This window comes from Manis javanica, chromosome 1 (genome assembly GCF_040802235.1).
Source record: "Manis javanica isolate MJ-LG chromosome 1, MJ_LKY, whole genome shotgun sequence".
Lineage (NCBI taxonomy): Eukaryota > Metazoa > Chordata > Mammalia > Pholidota > Manidae > Manis > Manis javanica.
This window is the reverse complement of record NC_133156.1, coordinates 159,885,034-159,902,829: the sequence shown is the minus strand read 5'-3', so window position 1 is coordinate 159,902,829 and position 17,796 is coordinate 159,885,034. Positions and strand designations below refer to the sequence as shown.

The following is a 17,796-nucleotide window of genomic DNA, read 5'->3' as shown; positions in this document are numbered from 1 at the left end:
TAGGGGTCTTGCCAACAGGGAGAAGTTAGGGATCCACGCTCTAAAATACCCAGCCAAGCCTAGAAAGGAAAGGATTTCTGTCTTGGTTTTGGGAACGGGCAGGTCAGAGAGGAGTCGTTTTCTGTCTAAGGTAATGGACTTTCTTTGCTGAGACAGAAGGAATCCAAGGTAAGTGACAGAAGGGGAAGAGATTTGAGCTTTGACAGGGGATACTCGGTAACCTCTGGAAGCTAGAAGGTTAAGTAGAGACGCAGTGTCAAGTTGAGACTGTTCCCACGAGGGACTGCAGAGTAGAAGATCATCTACATATTGTAATAAAGTGGACTCGGGGTGATCATGGTGAAACTGTTTGAGGTCTTGAGCTAGGACTTGTCCAAAAATATGGGGACTATCTCGGAAGCCTTGTGGTAAAACTGTCCAAGTAAGCTGTACAGAATGTCTGGTGTATGGGTCCGTCCAGGTGAAGGCAAAAAAATCTTGGGAGGAGGGGTCTAGAGGGATAGAAAAAAATGCGTCCTTGAGATCTAGGACTGAGAAGTGGGATGCAGAAGCAGGGATCTGCGATAAAAGGGTGTATGGATTTGGAACTAAGGGATGGATAGGGACAACGGCTATGTTGATGAGGCGAAGGTCTTGGACAAGGCGGAAAGATCCATTGTTTTTTTTCACAGCTAATATGGGGGTATTAAATGGGGAGTGAGTGGGTCTGAGGTAGTTTTTGTTTAAGAGATCTTGAATGATGGGTTGGAGGCCTATGAGGGCTGAAGTGGTTAGGGGGTATTGGGCCTGACAGATATACTGAGAGGGGTCACGTAATTTGATAGAGGCAGGGGGACATAGGGCCATGGAGGGGCTTGTAATGTCCCAAACTTTGGGATTTACAGGGTGTATAAGGGCAGAACTGGAGCTTTCATTGGGTAGAGGGGGGTTGTCGGCTATGAGGGCCATCAGAAAGGGAGTACTGGGGGCTGTGGGATTGGATATAGTTATGGAAACATGGAGGAGGGAAAGGATGTCCCGTCCTAGTAAAGGGATGGGACACTGGGGCATAACTAGGAAGGAGTGGGAGAAAGGTATGGGACTGTCTAGGATTGTGCATAAAAGGGGGGTGGTTTTTAATGGGAAAATCTGTTTACCTCCTACCCCGACTATAGGAGTAATGGCTGGCATGGTAGGGCCCCGGTATTCTCGCAAGACTGAGAAGGTGGCTCCTGTATCTAGGAGAAAGGAGATGGGGCGACCGTCTACTGATAAAGTAACCCTGGGCTCCTGTTTGGTGATGGAAATGGTCGGGCGAGAAGCCCTCGGGCCCCGTCAATCTTCTGTCAGCCCCACTAGGGTGGGCTTAGGATGGGGGTTGTTCGTCCAGCCTCCCCTTCGGGTGGTTGGGCAATCAGACCCCCAGTGGCCCTTTTTGTGGCATCTGGGGCATGGGGTGGTAGGAGATCTGGGGGAGGGGCACGCCCTTGACCAATGTCCCTCTTTTCCGCACTTGAAACAAGCTCCTGGGGGGGGCTTGTCTGTAGAGGGGCGCCCAGGTTGTGGTTTTATCAGCTGGGCCAACATCTGGAAATTGGCCTGATCAGCTTTTTGTTTACGGCGTTCTTTCTCCTCCTCCCGGTTATGGAAGACTTTAAAGGCTACTGTTAGGATCTCAGTCTGTGGGGTAGCGGGGCCCTGTTCTAACTTTTTGAGTTTAGCTTTAATGTCGGGGTAGCTTTGAGCTAGGAAGTATGTCATAAGGACCTGTCTTCCTTCAGGTGTTTCTGGGTCCAGGCTGGTATACTGTAATAGGGCTTGAGTGAGTCTATCTAAGAACTCGGAGGGGGTTTCGTCTCTCTTTTGAATTATGTCTTGGAGCTTTTGAAAATTGACTACTTTACGAGCTGCCTTTTTTAGACCTGCTATTAAGCAGGAGGCAAAAATATCTCGAGAGTGGAGACCCACAGCAGTGTTATAATCCCAGTGTGGGTCTTGTTCGGGGACAGCAGTGGGACCAGGGGGACAGGTGGGGTCAGTCCTGTGGGTTTCGGTAGCATGCATTTGGGCGAAGTCCCAAGCTCGTCTACGCTCCTCAGGGAGGAGAGTATTGGCCAGGAGCATGAAAATGTCATGATGCGTGAGGCTGTAAGACTGGAGGGTCCATTGAAACTCCCTGATGTAGGTCGTGGGATCAGTGGAAAAGGAACCTAGGCGTTTCTCTAGTTGGGCTAAATCTCCTAAGGAGAAAGGTACGTGAACGCGCAAGATGCCTTCGGATCCTGCTACTTCCCGGAGTGGGGCGATAATTTTGGGAGGCCCTCGGGACCGAGTCTGAGGGGGACTGAAGGGTTCTGGCTCAGTCTGTGCAGGGGAAACAGGTAATGGGGGCAAAGCCGCGATAATTTTGGGAGGCTCTCGGGACCGAATCTGAGGGGGCAAAGACGGACGAGGCTCTTGGAACTTAGTTAGAGGGGGGCTGAAAGGCTCAGGCTCGATTTGCGGGAGGGGGGAAGGTGAGGGGGACGGAGGAGGAGGTGGTGAGGTGTAGGAGGAGATGGTGGAGGAGGGGGAAGGGAGAGGATGGGAGGCTTCTGCGGGGGTGGAGGCGGCGGCGGCGATAGAGGAAGGGGGAGGGGCTGTTGTAGGAGAAGAAGGGGAAGGGAGAGGACGGGAGGCTTCTGCCATGGGGAAAGAGGCGGCAGCGGCGGCCGGGTCAAAGGTAATTGAAGAGGGACTGGGAGTGTGTGGAGGGGAGGGAGACGGCTTGCAGGCTAGGAGAACTTGGGGCGGGGAGCAGGTGGTGCAGAGGCTGGGATTTTGAGCTAGGAGGCGAAAAGCTTCGATATAGGGAATCTCCTTCCATTTTCTCAGGCGCTGGCAGTAGTTAAAGAGATTGCGAGTGATGTTAGGATCAAGAGTTCCCCCTGCAGGCCATTGGTTGTTATTGTCTAGGGGGTATGTCGGCCAGTCTTGGGAGCAATATTTACGGAGTTTTGGTTTTATATCAGGCGTCAGGGAGAGGGTAGCTAGATGCTTAAGCAGGCATTCAAGAGGTGAACTTTCAGGGAGGGATGAGGAGGCTCCCATGGCTAAAGGACAGAGAAGGAGACAAACAGGGGAAGACAAATGGAGATCCTTGGACTGGAGGCAGACCACAAGGAGACAAAATGGCTAAAGGACAGAGAGGGAGACAAACAGGGGAAGACGAACGGGGATCCTCGGACTGGAGGCAGACCACAAGGAGACAAAGGGCGTCCCCGATGATCCTTGGTGGTCTGCGGAAACTCGTATACGAGTCGGAATTTCTTGGGAAGTGTGGGTCGTCACCCAGACTTCCCTAAGAAGGCAGAGTGCCGGAGTCACGAGGTACCTAGCTCTAGGCGTTTTCGGCAGACCGAACAGGTTTCGGCGGACGGAACAGAAGGAGGAGGGGGCGGGAAAGGGAGCGTTCTCATCCGCAAAGGAGTCACCTCATTTATGGCTGTTGGAGGGGGAGGGGGCTGAGAGTCTGCTGCAGCTGTGAAGGCCTGAGGTGGGGGTTTATGGCTTTTGGAGGAGGGGCCTGAGGGTCCGCTGCAGCCGTGAAGGCCTGAGGCGGGGATTTATGGCTGTCGGGGGAGGGGCCTGAGGGTCCGCCGCAGCCGTGAAGGCCTGAGGCGGGGAGCGTTCCCTCCTCGTCCCCGAGCGTCAGGGCCTTGCCGGACGATCACGGTCAATGGCACTGCGATAGCTCAGGGAAGAGTGGCCCACCCCGGGGAAATTTTGCTTAAAAAGTTTCAGCTGAGGCGGGGGTTTATGGCTTTTGGAGGAGGGGCCTGAGGGTCCGCCGCAGCCGTGAAGGCCTGAGGCGGGGAGCATTCCCTCCTCGTCCCTGAGCGTCAGGGCCTTGCCGGACGATCATGGTCAATGGCACTGCGATAGCTCAGGGAAGAGTGGCCCACCCCAGGGCGGGGGGGGGGCGGGGGGGACTTACCTAAAGGCCAGAGAGGAGTGGTGAGTGTGATGAGCCAGCGCCGGAAAAAGAGGACGAGGGCAAGCTGCTGCTGGTGTTGGGGGAAGACGGGGCCCAGTTGGGGTGTCCTGTCTCCCGGGTTTCAGCACCAATGAAAGGAAAGGAGCGACACACAACAGCAATTCACCGGAGAGTTCCGCTTTATTAGGGAAAGGTGCTGGGTTATATAGGATGGGGCATAGGGTGATTGTGGTGTTACTTCTACGGGGCTGGTGGCTGTTGGCTAGGTGCTGGGATTGGGAGAGGGGCGAGAGGTGATTGGGCTTCAGGTGGCGCCGGCGGGAACCGAGGACCCCGAAAAGAAGCCGGAAGTTCGCCATCTTACTGGTGGGGACCCTTCACCTGACACCCGCTGTGGGCCCCCTGGGGCAAGGGCGCTGTGGCTTTCTCTGATGGCATTCCCAGCTCTATGTGACTGCTGGTGTAGACGGAGGTGACAGTCCAGCCAAGGACCCTACTGAAGTAACTCCCAAGTGGCATGTTGACCAGAAGGGCCAAGGTACTCCAAACCAATTCATCTTTAATTTTGTGAAATCAAGCCTGACACTTCACTGGGACGCTCCTGCAAAATACCTACACAGGCACTCTTCTTCCCAAACCGACAAGCTCCTTCTCCTCTTCCTACACCCTCTCACTTAGGGCAAACACATACTCACCCATGCTCACTTGCAAGCATGTGCTCACCCACCCTTGCTCACCTGAGCACACCCATGCTTGCCCATGCACACACATGTCCACCCTCACACACGCATCTGCATGGTATGCTAGCCTCTGGTTCCTGTCTTGCTACGGAAGTGAAACACACTTCCCCATCCTTAACCACCTTCCCCAGACTTGACGCATTTCTGGCCAAAGAACACTCTTTGTCATTCCACCGGGTCATGGGCAGTTGGTACTATAATGTAGCTGGAATGACCAACACCTACTTCTTCTCGCTAACAAAAAAAATTGTGGTTTTGTACCTGGAAGACATATGCTTGGAGATTGGAAGACAGACAATTCAGGAATACACCGAGGTCTGTTGATGTTCCCAGCAAAGCAATTAAACTGCTTAAGCCTATAAAGAAACAAAACAAACAAAAATGTCATGAACAATGTAGAATCTTTCTGTAGGTATTTGTATATTAGGACACCTAGGAGCCAACGTCTGAACAATAGTTCAAAGGAATTCCCTGGGGCCTCACAATCATTTTGAATATAAAGGATGCATTATGAGGCGGGATATGTCACCTCTGTGGTCATCTAGTTCAGAGTTACATGGTTTTGCCTCTTAGGAACACCTCTGCCACTTGTTGAAATGGAGAGAAATATTTTGAAATAATAACAACACCTTATAATTATCCAGAACCCAGATTCAGATGAGCTCACTGCACGGTACAGACATGACCTCATCTATCTTTGCCATGTTCACAAAAGGAGTAGTTTGTTAATTTCCTTTAACTGATGGTGGACATCAAAGCCACTGAGGGACGTGCCTTGCCTGGGGTTACACACTCAGCACAGACCTGAAGGATGGAGCGGGAACACGTGTGGCGTGGGGACTTGGGTCTCCACCTTTGTGATGCTGGCATGTACTAAGCAGAGTTTGGAAAACACCGTAGGTTGTCGTGGCCCGGGCTGGGGCTTGGCCAGGATTCATTGGGAAGATCTTCCAGGCACACCTAATGTTTGCCGGCAGGGGTCTGCAGTGGCCCCTGGCGTGCAGTCTCCCTGCTGCTGCCCTCTTGGAAAGACACACAAGATGCCCGCAGGAGCACAGGAGCCCTGGGCGGCCAGCGAGCAGCACCCGGGGATGAGGCCTCACGCTTTCCTGGGGCTCCCTGGGTTCAGGCTGGGGGCAAGGGCAGTGTTTGGGTGACCACCTGGGATTTCTCGGGGAGTGGCTTTCTGGGCTCCTATTCTAATGAGCACTACTTGTCCATAGCTGCACAGTTTGCTGGGTTTAGCTGTTCACCTTCAGTTGCTGGTTTGGTTAGAAGGGGTGTGTTCCACAGGAGGACCTGGGTTTGGGGACAGCCAGGCAACAGGGGCAGGGGAGATAATCAAGGGACAGGCGGGCAGAGGCAGAGGCTACTCACCAGCAAGCGTGGCCCTATTTCAATATTTTAATAACTGGTACAATTCTACCAAAGTCGGCTGTACTTCAAGGTCGAAAAAAGAGAACCAGATACTTTGTGGTGCTTTTATACATTGCTGAATCCACGTACCCATCCGATCATGACGCACTGCAGGGTCACCATGTGCCAGCACGATGGCGGGTGACCAAGATGGATAAAGCCACAGAGGACCACTGAAAGCGCTCACATGCCCCGGGGAGGCAGGCAGCTTTATGCAGAGCTGAGTGTATGGGGTCGCCCACAGAGGAGGAAGCTGCCAGGCTTTCCTGGGGCATCCTGGTGGGGTGTCCAGAAAGGGCACAAACTGGAGCTTGGCCCCCATGTTGCCCTGCCAGTGACTCTCATGCAGAGGCCCAGAGATTGGCTCATGGTCTGGGGGATGGGGTTGTGAACCTTTAGCAGCTCCCCTCCTGCAATAGCTCCCAGGTTCTCCCTCAAGGGGGGCAAACTCCTGTTACTAATCTGAATTCCCAGGCAGCCAAGCTAACAATGCTGTCAGCCTGCTTGCTGAGCTCTTTGTGGAAGGGAATTTTTTGTCTTGGAAAATAATTACAATGATCAGGTAGTAAAGGGCAAGAATATCCACATGCTTAATACCATTTGTTTGTAATGTAGTGAAACACAATAAAAGCACCATGGTTAAACTTCACGTTGTGAAAAATAATACTTGATGCTGACAGTAGTGATGGCAGCATCTGGCAAGGCGGGCCGCTGAATCAGTCCCCTTCAGACAGTCGCCATGAATCTGTGCAGGCACAAGATCAATGCGCAAGTTTTCTTTTTCTAAAGCAGACACTCCAGGCTGGTTTTCAGAAAGAAATATTCTCAAGCAGCATCCATTCATCTCTTCATTCATTCACTCAACAAACATGCATGAGCACTGCAGCCTGGTGGACACCTCTAGGTCTGGAAGAGCGTTCTGGGGGTCTTCCTCACCCCCGGCAGGAAGAGAGGTGTGAGCAGACAGAATGTAATATCAAAGAGTAAATTGTGTTCTACCTCTACTAAGAAATTCATAAATTAATGATGGCCATGCCGACCCCAAATATAGACCAAACGCCCCGATACTGCAGGCTGCAGAAGGAAGATTACATTGCTTCTCCGGGTCCATCTCCAGGTCATCCGCGCCCCTCAGATCCCTTGCCAGGGCTTTCTAAGAACCATCCAAAGTGCCTTGACTGATGATGGCACATAGATCTGACTTCAAAATGTGGACCCGCCGGTCATTCTCCAACACCTCTCATAGTCTACAGATAATGGGGAAGCATATCACTTAATAGAGTCTGTCCTTGTACTTTCACCCAATCCCCCCTGTCCAAATCACCAAGACTACTCCGTTGTTGAGAAAAAAGAAAAGTGGGTTTGGGTATTACCTGTTAAAACTGAAGCCCAAATAATAATGAAGATGTTGGAATCCCACACATTCCAGAACCACCATTTTGAAAATCGGCATTTAGGCACCTGTGCTCTGGGCCCCCTGCCCATACCAGCTCTTCCCCGCCCGTTCTTCATCCTCTGCCCCCCACCCAACGAGCCTCTGTTTCTCTGGAGTGGGAAGAGTGGGTGACTGAGGGTCTGCAAGGAGCATGTGTTTCTGAAGAAGCAATCATGTTGACTGATTGTGGAAGGCGTCACCCCTCGGGCTGTTAAGTGACTCTCCCAGTGACAGTAAGGGTACAGGCGGGGTGCAGAGTGGGCTCGCTCTAGAGTCTGCACCTGGCACTCCAGGTGGGCTGGGATGCAGAATGGGAAACAGGCCCCGGAGCTCAGGGTCTAGCGAGAGTTTTGTGTGAGAAGCAAGGAGTTGCTTAAACAGACAGGCCGGCTGAGCTGCCCCTGAGCTGGGACCGATTTGGAACAGAGCCACAGTCCCAAGCTCTGCCCTGATCTGGTGCCCCCAGGAGTTCAGGGCAGATTCCTGAGTGGCTGCTTGCTGGCATTACTATACACAAGATTTTTTTAAGCCCTTCTCTACCTTCCTCTACCATGGAAGCTATGGAATCAGGAGACAAAGGGGCAGAGATGAGGAACCTGGAAATCTGGACACACCGAGTCCTCAGGGCCACCCACAGGACTCTGTCTGTCCTGGGCTCCGCTACAACGTCCTTTCACCCCGACACTGGCTGGCCCTGGGCCGCACCCTGAGGGGTCTCCAGCTGGGGCTCCAGAATGTTGGCCGGCTCATGTTGCTGTCTCTCCCGCACGGACAGAGCGTGCTGATCACAGCCTTTCTCAGGAGGGGAGCAAGGGGTGGCGTCCAACTGAAAGTCTTGTGCGCACCGGGCCCCCCCAGCCAGGGGCCCCTGTGCCCTCTGCCTGCTAGGTGGCTGGAATCGGCCTCCCTGCACATGGAGCTGCCGCCTGCTCGAGGGCATGCTTCCAGCTTTCGCTCGTCCCTTCAGCAAACTGCTCGGTTCCCTCCCATCCGGATGGCCGAGACCTACCTTTGCGATGTTGCAAAAGGTACGTCTACCTTCTTATTCTTTTGACAAACACAGTAACTTCTGTCAACAACAATACACACGGCCATTATTGGTGCTGCAGTTTCAAGTTCTGGGGACAAGCATGGGGAAGGGGCGGCAGGTCCAGGAGGCCAGGGCACGCTGCCTAAACCCCCTTTCCCACACTGAGGCCTCTGCATATCCTGGTCCTCCCACTGCCCGCTAGGAGGCTCTGGCAGGGGCAGGTGGACAGAAACAGCCTCTGTGCCAGAAAAATTATGTAACCCCAGCATCTGGCATGCTTGAGCGAAAGAGTTGAGGAATTCTGCCCAGGAACCCAGAGTTACCCCAACATTCTCATCTCCCCAGCGCTCTCCTCAGAAAGTGACCCAAGGACAGGAAACGATGAAGGGAGAAACCAGAGAGAGGGGGTGGTGCCTCCTCTTGAATGAATCCACTGATTCACAGGCCAGATGTCTAGGAGGGACACGCCTGCAGTGTGTTTCCCAAAAGGTTTGGCTCCTTGAATCCTAGGCAAACCCACCCTCAGGGCTCACCCTGTGAGGATGGGTCACCCGACATGCAAAGGACTTCCCAACAGGGGGCCTGAGCTCCTGGCAAAGTGAGGGCGCAGGTGGGGGGCGTGGAGGGCAGTGAGGGCGCGGGGAAGGGAGAGGCCTTTGGGGGAAGGGCAGGGAGGGGGCAAGGAAGGGAGAAGTCTTTGGGGTGGGGAGAGGGCAGTGAGGAGGCAGGGATGGGAGAGGCCTTTGGGGAGAAAATGTGCTCAGTGACTGGTGCCACTTAGAAGGCGACCTTCAGTCCATGCTTCAATGTGTAAGTTAGGAGTGGCAGGGAGTGGGGGTGAGCTGGGGTTGGAGGTAGGCTGGGCACAGAGAGCAGCAGGAATGAGGGCCTTTTTGGGGACAACTGCTGGGGGCACCCATGGGAGGCCCTCAGGGGGCGGAGACAGCGATGGGGCCGAAGATGGGGCCCGAAGGCAAGCAGGGCGCAGCTCCGCAAAGCTGGTGAAGGAGAGTGTATCATCCGTTCCCCAGGGGTCAAGGAAAGCTTCTAATTGAGGAGACCAGTTTTAGAAGGATCCCTGTGTGCGCAGAGGGGAATATTAGACAGGCCCGGTTCTGTGGGCGCTCGGACAGCAAATGGTGTGCAAGGAAAGCAGGGCTTGTAGAAGTGTGGGGCAGTAAGTGGGGTGGGGGCGCTGGTGGAGGGAGAGGCCCTGATCCAGCCCTGGAAGAGAGGACCAGCGTGGGGAGGGGGCGCTGCCTGTCAGGAGGCCTTGCCCAGGTGGAGCAGGCACCGGAGGGAAAGCCTCCCAAAGGTGGGGGAGAGGAAACAGGTAATTCCAGGACCATAAGCACAGACTGCACAGCAGGCGTGTGCTGGCCTTTCAGGGAAGCCACCTGAGCTGTGAGCAAACAGCTCCGTGGAGGGAGGACTCAGAGACTACAGTCTGGCAGCCGATGGAAGCAATGTGTCCTGGGAAGTCAACAGGGAGACCGAGACCACACAGGTGTGGCCCCACAGGTATGGGGCAGTTAAGGAAATGGGAGGAATCTCTTTGGAGCCTCACTGGGCGTCACCGAGAGCACAGCGTCGGAGGGAAGGCCCAGCGCCATTGCCCCAGTCAGCCTTGCTTCAGGGGGCAAGCAGCCCAGGGGCCTGTGGGGAGCTGGCTCAGGAGGGGGAAGGGGAGGGTCCCAGGGTCCCACCCACCCCTGGGAGGGTCCCCCCCGCCTCCCCATCCCCCCACCTCACGACAGTCAACAGCACCGTTTCTACACTGCGAACCCCTTGGATGTGCCGAAAGTCCATATTATTATTCACAAGGGGGAATTGGTAAAAGGCTGAGGATAGATCCATCACTGGCACTAAAGAAAAAGCCAGAAGGTCTGAGCAGGTCAGGTCTTGAGGACTGTAACTCAGCACATGACGGGGGAGAAGCATGACTTGGCCGCTGAGCTGTCCTGCCCCAGTGGGAAAGTTAGATGCTTCATCTGCTTTCACAGAGTTGTTGGTGTTTTGTTTTGTTTTGTTCATTGAAACCTACCTTTGAGTTTGGAGATCTGTAAGAGGGCCGGAAAACCTTCCAAAGCATTAAGCAGCCACAGCTTCAATTTCTTACTAAATAACCGGACAGATTTCAGGTACTGAATAGAAACATCTTCCAAAAAGTCATGAAGGAGGACGTCCTCGATTCCCTACAGTAAAAGTGTTAAGATACTGTGAATGTGCGCCAGGGCAGGTGTCTTTGAGTTACATGTGGCCAAAGGCCACAGGTCATGTGTGCCACTGGCTTAGAGAGAAGACCCCCGCCTGGTCTGAGGGGGCAGCTGCCGTGCAGCCTGACCCACAGCTCACTTGTGGGACATGTGGCCAGAAGGTGCATTTGTTCAGAGATTTAAAAATATTGGTAGCTGAAGTTATTTCAAATAAAATTTTCAAATTTCAAATTTTTAAAAAACACTATGCCATCCAATACTAGCTGGGTCAGACCCAAATACTAATGGGCCGAACCCAGCCTCCAATTTTTCAACCTAAGTTAAAAACTTAGAAGCATTACATTGTTTCCTAAAAAATAATAAAATAAAAGGCAAAGATTTATGACTATCTTTGTGTTTTCACCACAGAAGTTATATGTTACAGACCCCAAACTACAATAATCACTCTACAGATAGAACCTTAAAAAAACCAGGAAACTCTGGCCATTATGTATGCCCCAGAGCAATCATTCCCATTGCTCATTTTAAAAAGGTGTCTTCTATTAAAATTACCAGAGAAAGACCATTGACTTAGCTCAGGGTTCACAGGTCACTGGAACATAAGTCACCGTGGTATCAGCTTTTCCTTTACATGAGGTAACTCAGACTCTCACTGAATTCAAAAGGGAAAGCTGAGTTTTAGGGAAAGATCAGGAGGCTCATGGACCATCAGCTCCACTATTTACCCCTCAGAGGGCCTGAACGCCAGAGACTGGGGAGAGGGAGGGCTGCAGTTCTCACCCAGCATTTGGTATCAATTTCTGGAAAGGACACAAAGCAGCCACTCAGACAAGCGTTTTCCTACCTTGTACAGTTGTACATCGTAGCACTTGAAGAGCTGGTCCACATCAGGCAATGACATGAGCATGACTGTGTCTTGCTGCAGAGACTTCCAGAAGGAAGTAAGCAAATCCTCTTCCTGATGTGAGGAACAGAAGGTATCTCTGACAACAAATTTTGTGCCTGGTGAGACTAACCCCCCATTGTATACTTAGTCAGCCCCAACTGCTAATGGCATTAATTTTATTACAATTAATGTATAGCTTTGCCTATCAGCTTTTACAAGCTGTATTTTAGAATTATATTCCCTCCAGCAATCCAGCTGGGCACCTGGAATGGAATTTTCATGAAGTTTTCTGGAAGGAAGGCTGTCTTTGCCCACTAGGGGGCTCCTGTTGATTATGATAGGATGAGGATCTGGCTGCAGGGGCCTAGACCAGAGTTTAAAGTAAATGTTCCTTGACTGACCTCAATTATTTTTCAGCTCAGGAGAGGTGTAACAGTATGTCATCAAAGAAGCCTCCTCCTTGACATCAAGTGTAATTCCCCTGGGAACTGTGTAAACAAAGGGGACGGGTGTGATTCTGCATAGGAGCCGTCCTTAACGACAAGGACAATTTTTGCTGAGGAACATATGGCAGCTTCCTTAATTTTCACCCATGTTGACTTTCCAAACTGTCACTGAGCCAATCTGAGATACCAGCTCATAAAGACTCTTGCCTTTCTGGGATCTTTGCAGGCTCGGCTATTTTGAGGCCCCGCAGCCCCTGCCAATGACTCTGGGTGGGGAGCCTTTCTGGTATGCAGGCTGTCAAGGCAGTGAGGGCTGGCTCCAGAGTCACCTGCCCGTGAGTCGGACTTAAAATCCTGCTTCAGGGGCATTAGTTTTAAAGAAGATGTTTCCAAAGAGACTCATAAATATTGAACAAACACCACAGTAGTGGGTGAGCAGGAGCCGTTAGTGCTTCTACCCTCAGGCTGGTGACCCCGGAGAACGGCCCTGTGGGGCCGGTGGGGCCGGATGAGAATGAGAGAGCGACCACGGGCCCGCTCAGCCAACTCCCTCAGCCCCCATGTCCAAGGCCATGAAGTGCTGTTGCATCTGCTTCAGGATTATTTCTCCAATTTGTCCTGTTTCTCTCCGGTGTTATGGTCACTACTCCATATCTGACCCTCATCACGTCTCAGTGTGACTATGACAAAACTCTGTCACCCTCTCCGCTCCAACATGCAACCTTGTGTCACTCCCCCCAACACCTTCTCAATAATCAGAATTCTTCAGGGGCACATGAAGCCCTTTTTAGCACCAGCCTACTTTCCCACCTAGTCTCTGGTTCTCATCTTAAGAGATAAGAAAATCTAGCCAGAAGACCTGTGAACATCCACCTGCCTTTGCCTACACCACTGGTTCTACCTGGAAGCTCTTTTCTGCTGCATTTTGTCTGTTGAAATGTTGCTTTCCAGTCTGGCTTCCTCTGGGGAGAGCCTCCAGCTCTCTTTCTTGCTTTTCCCCTGGACACCCAGAACAGTCTGATCAAACTGCTATTCTAGAACTTGCCATATTGTATCATATTTATTGGCTTATTGTGCTCCTTTTGGTACCAGACTCTAAGCTTCTCAGGTCTATGGAGAATACCTTCCTAGTTCCAGAATTGGTGCTAGTCACAGGCTAGGTATTAAGTTAATATGTGATGAGCAAATGAAGGAAAGAAGGAATATGTTATATATCCTATGTGGATGGTTATTTATACCATTGCATTAGTAGGAAGGGACCATCCTGAAGACATCCTGGGTCTCTCCTTAACTATAATGCTTTACACTGTCTACATACTAAATGTACTTAAGCAGAAGGAATATTATCACCTAGACTTGAAGTACCTAGAACACTAAAGCATCAAAAAAGCTTTCATTTGAGTGTATGCTTGTTTGCCTGGATTTTCATTTTCTACTGCAAAAAATAAAATTCAGAATGGTTAAAAGATGTGTTCACATTTTCCACAGCCAATTCTAGAATAAAATCCAATCATTACAATCCAATCTCCCTCCTTCAAAGTCTTGCCTCTTTCTCAGTTAGCATGTATATCATATAAAGCCTCTTTAGCATTATTGAAAATTCTGGGGTGAAAAATATTATCAATACTTTATTCAAAATAAGCTGGAATTAGGGTCTAAAAAAGTTATATGAATTATACAAGTGTAAAGTTATTCACATTAGCACCTTGGAAAATTTCCAAATGATTAAATTGAATAAAAATATCACCTTCAAAAACTCACTACCTGTGATATAGCTGCATTCTAACCACTTTGGTCCAATGAATTACCACTAAACATCCCTTGAGGGGTCCTTTTAAAGGAAATGGTTAATAATGAGTCATAAATGCTTGTATTTTATAGATAAAACCCTACCCTCTCAAGTTCTTGATTCTTCACATTTTGTAAAATGTCTTGGCAATAGTTGCATTATCCATCGGCAAGAAGGGCCATCTAGGAAGGACAGGGAAAATCATTTCAGTTGGCAGGCCATTGCAAGAATGAATGATCCTCAGAGGCCTCTCTGAAGCCTCAGGCTGCTCGTGTTGCAGTTCGGATACAGCAGTAGCTGAGCTCTTCTGTGGGGCTGCAGTGTTTCTTATTGATGTGGGGTAATAAATGCGTTACTGGCCTAACATTGATGTAGCTCTGATCTCAGTGTCATCACTCTAGGGTCTGTACCAGCCACTGTAATGGCCACCAATCCTGGATAAATCCCAATTGACCCCACCGCCCCATATTCCTCAGTCCCAGTTTCTAAAAATCCACATCTCTCTGCTCTGCTTTGTCATGGGGAGGCCCTCACTCTAGAAGATGACAAAGTGATCCCAGGTGGAGCCTTTCTATAGGACTTGAGGGGAAGACCTAAATTTTTTGACTTGCACCAAGCCCAAGAGGGAGCATTTATGCTCATGGGTCTGGAGAAGGCAGATGTTATTCCATCTGGTACAAATGATCACAGACAAAAATAAAAAGAAATGTACTGCCCTAGGCATTCTAAGTCTGACAAGTCAGTCCCCCTGCCACGTGCAAGCCTCCCATTTTGCAGGAGTACTCCTTTGCCAGTTCTTGCTCCCAGAATGGACATCTCCTGAATTCAGACAAAGGGGATCCAGCTGGGTCTGTCTTTACTGGTGAATGCTTTTCACACTGGAAACCATTTACACATGAATTATTTCTTTAAAATAAAATGCATTTTCTCACATATAAACTATATGGTAATCAGATTATAGTCATAAGTCAATGTTCTATGTAACCTTTTATCCATATCTCTGGATACATTACTGATCCCAGCAATGTTCCTCATTTCATTGCAAATGATACGAACCTTCCTCGATGACTCTATAGACTGTGGTCACCAGGAAGTGGTTAGGATCGAATGTATCACCCAAATGTATCACTCTTGTGGTCATGTGTCACACAGACAGCAAAAATATTACCTAGGAATAATTTAATGACACAAATACACTTCTACTACCCTTGTTCTCTTATTTATGAGTCTATTTCAGCTTTGCTTTGGTTTTTAGATTCCACACATAAGGGAAATCATCTATGCTTTTACTCTGTCTCATTTTACTTAGAGTAATATCCTCTAGCTCCATCCATATTGTTACTAGATTTGCTAGATTTCATTCTTTTTTATGGCCAAGTAATATTTCATTGTGCATATGTACCATATCTTCTTATCTATTCATCTATTGATGGATGCTTAGATTGTTTTCATATCTTGACTATTGTAAATAGTGCTGCAGTGAACATAGGGGTGCATATATCTCTTTGAATTGGTGTTTTCATTTTCTTTGGATAAATGCCCAAAAGTGAGTGAAATTGCTGGATCTTATGGTGCTATTTTTAATTTTTTGAATCTCCATATTGTTTTCCATAGGGGCTGCACCAATTTCTATTCCCACCATCAGTGTACAAGGGTTCTCAATTCTTCACATGCTCACCAACACTTGTTATTTTTTGTTTTTGATGATAGCCAATCTGACAGGTGTGAGGTAGTATCTCACTGTGGTTTTGATTTGCACTTCCCTGATGATTAGTAATGCTGAGCATCTTTTCGTGTGTGTTGGCCATCTGCATATCTTCTTTGTAAAAATATCTATCCTGCCTACTACTTACAAAGATTGGCTTCATCTGGCGACACCTGATGGATCGCCCTTGTAGTTAGGTGGGTGTGGCTGGTGGGTCATCCAGGATGGAGCGATGTCGTGGAGTTCACTGGCCTGACTGCCAATGCTTCTGTTAGAGAAGAACTGAGGAATGTCCGGTTCCACCTCCGGGCTAGTCTCCCTTCCCTCCCGCATCCTCCCTGAGCTACATCTATTTTCCCCACAGCACACCCTGAGCTCTGTATTCATCAATGTTCGCCTGATGTTGCTATCAATAAAGGCAGGGTTTCACAAGTGTTTCCTGAAGTCACCCACATCAGAATCCCTCGGGGAACTAGAGTTGCATATCCCCAGGGCCCTAGTAAATCAGATGAGGCCAGAAATCTATCATTTTAATCAGCTTCCCAAGCGAGCCTTATGCACGTTCAGGTTAACGCCAGTTCCAGGAAGACTGCTTTTTGTCTAACTTCGCGGAAATCTCTACATTTCAACTGGCAAGCACATCACAACTCCATCTGTTCAGAAGTCATCTGAAAATGTAGTACCATGGAAATTTAATAAATTGTTATAAAGGCTACGTAAAAGTAAGCTATTCCAAAAATTAATTTAAAAAAAGCAAATTCACCCACTCCTGAAGTCAATTTGCTCAGGGCTTTTCCTGTGAAAGGAACTGATATTTCAGGAAAAAGGCATTTTAAAAATCATGAATTAAAATATTTTCTTCACAATATAATCAATCTAAAATGAAAGTATGATACAGAACTACTAAAGTCTGACTCTCTGTGGAAGGAGCATTGACAAAAGACTCAGAGGGGTTCCTGCTCTGGAGAAATAATTTAGCAAAAAGACAAAGAAAAAATTAAGAAATTCTACTTAGATTTTCTATGTGTATCAAATGCAGTTTGGGATTTTCAACAGATCCAAGTAATGTCACTGGAATTATTATCATTCTACCAACCTTCTTCCAGATGCTTTTTGTCTTTCCTGCATCCTTGAAAACACTGCTCCCAGGATTACTGCCCCCAGAGCAAACATAGCTTGTGCTTCTCCTGAAGATGCCTCAATGGTCAAGCCTCTTGGGTGAAATCCAAGTTCCTGAGCATGGCATTGATGAGCTGTCCACTAACTGGACTTCATCCAGAGTCCCCTGCTCCACAACATCCTCACCTCCAGCTCCTCACTGCCCACACACCTGCCAGCATGAATGCAAGCTGAATGCCTCCTAAAAGAGGCCTGGGTGACCCCTCCAGGACCAGCTTGAGGGCTGTGTGGCAGGTAGAATAATAGTCCCTAAAGATGTCTATATCCTAATCCCTGGAACCTTACATGGCAAAAGGGACTTTACAGCTGGAGTTGGGGTCAAGGACCTTGAGATGAGGATCATCCTCAAGGTTGACCCTGGATCATCCAGGCGGCCCCAGTGTAATCACAAGGGTCCTTCAAAGCAGAGAACCTTTCCTAGCTGAGAGAACCAGAGAGATGGAAACATGAGAAGGACTCAGCCTGCTTTTGCTGGCTCTGAAGACTGTGGAAGGGGCCATGAGCCAAGGAACACGGGCAGCCTTGGCAGCTGGAAAAGGCAAGGAGTGGATTCTCCCTCAAATCCCACAGAAGGAATGAAGCCCTCTCAGCACTTTGATCTTAGCCTGGTGAGACACGGGTCAGGCACATGGCCTCCAGAACTACAAGATAATAAGTCTGTGTTGTTTTAAGCCACTGAATTTGTGCTAATTTGTTACAGCAGCTATAGGAAACAAACACAGGCTACCTCTTCCATGAAGCCCTCCCTGATTCCTCAGGCACACAAAAACCTTTATCCCTTCCTCCCACTTTGGAATTCCCAGACCACCTACAGCCCTCCCTGCCCATTCAACACTACACTTTTTGTTCCATGTCTCTCTTAGCTCCCCAAATATGAAACTGAATTCTAAGTACAGGGAGCACATTTGTTTGTTTTTACTTTTCCTTCATACCCCATTCAGCCTTCAAGAGTGCTGGTCACAAAACAGGTTTTTTAAAAAGGTTGTCCATTCAATGGCA

General features: G+C 49.5%; 1 protein-coding gene across 1 annotated transcript in view; it reads right to left on the bottom strand.

Moving 5' to 3' along the window:
* Positions 1–17,796, bottom strand: part of LOC108403796 (regulatory factor X8) — a 59,543-nt gene that overhangs the window by 14,502 nt on the left and 27,245 nt on the right. The window contains 8 exon segments of the mRNA XM_073215015.1: positions 4,957–5,051; positions 7,204–7,350; positions 8,252–8,338; positions 8,556–8,615; positions 10,621–10,771; positions 11,637–11,750; positions 14,042–14,095; positions 14,669–14,791. Of these exon segments, the coding sequence (XP_073071116.1) occupies positions 4,957–5,051; positions 7,204–7,350; positions 8,252–8,338; positions 8,556–8,615; positions 10,621–10,771; positions 11,637–11,750; positions 14,042–14,095; positions 14,669–14,791 (831 nt within the window).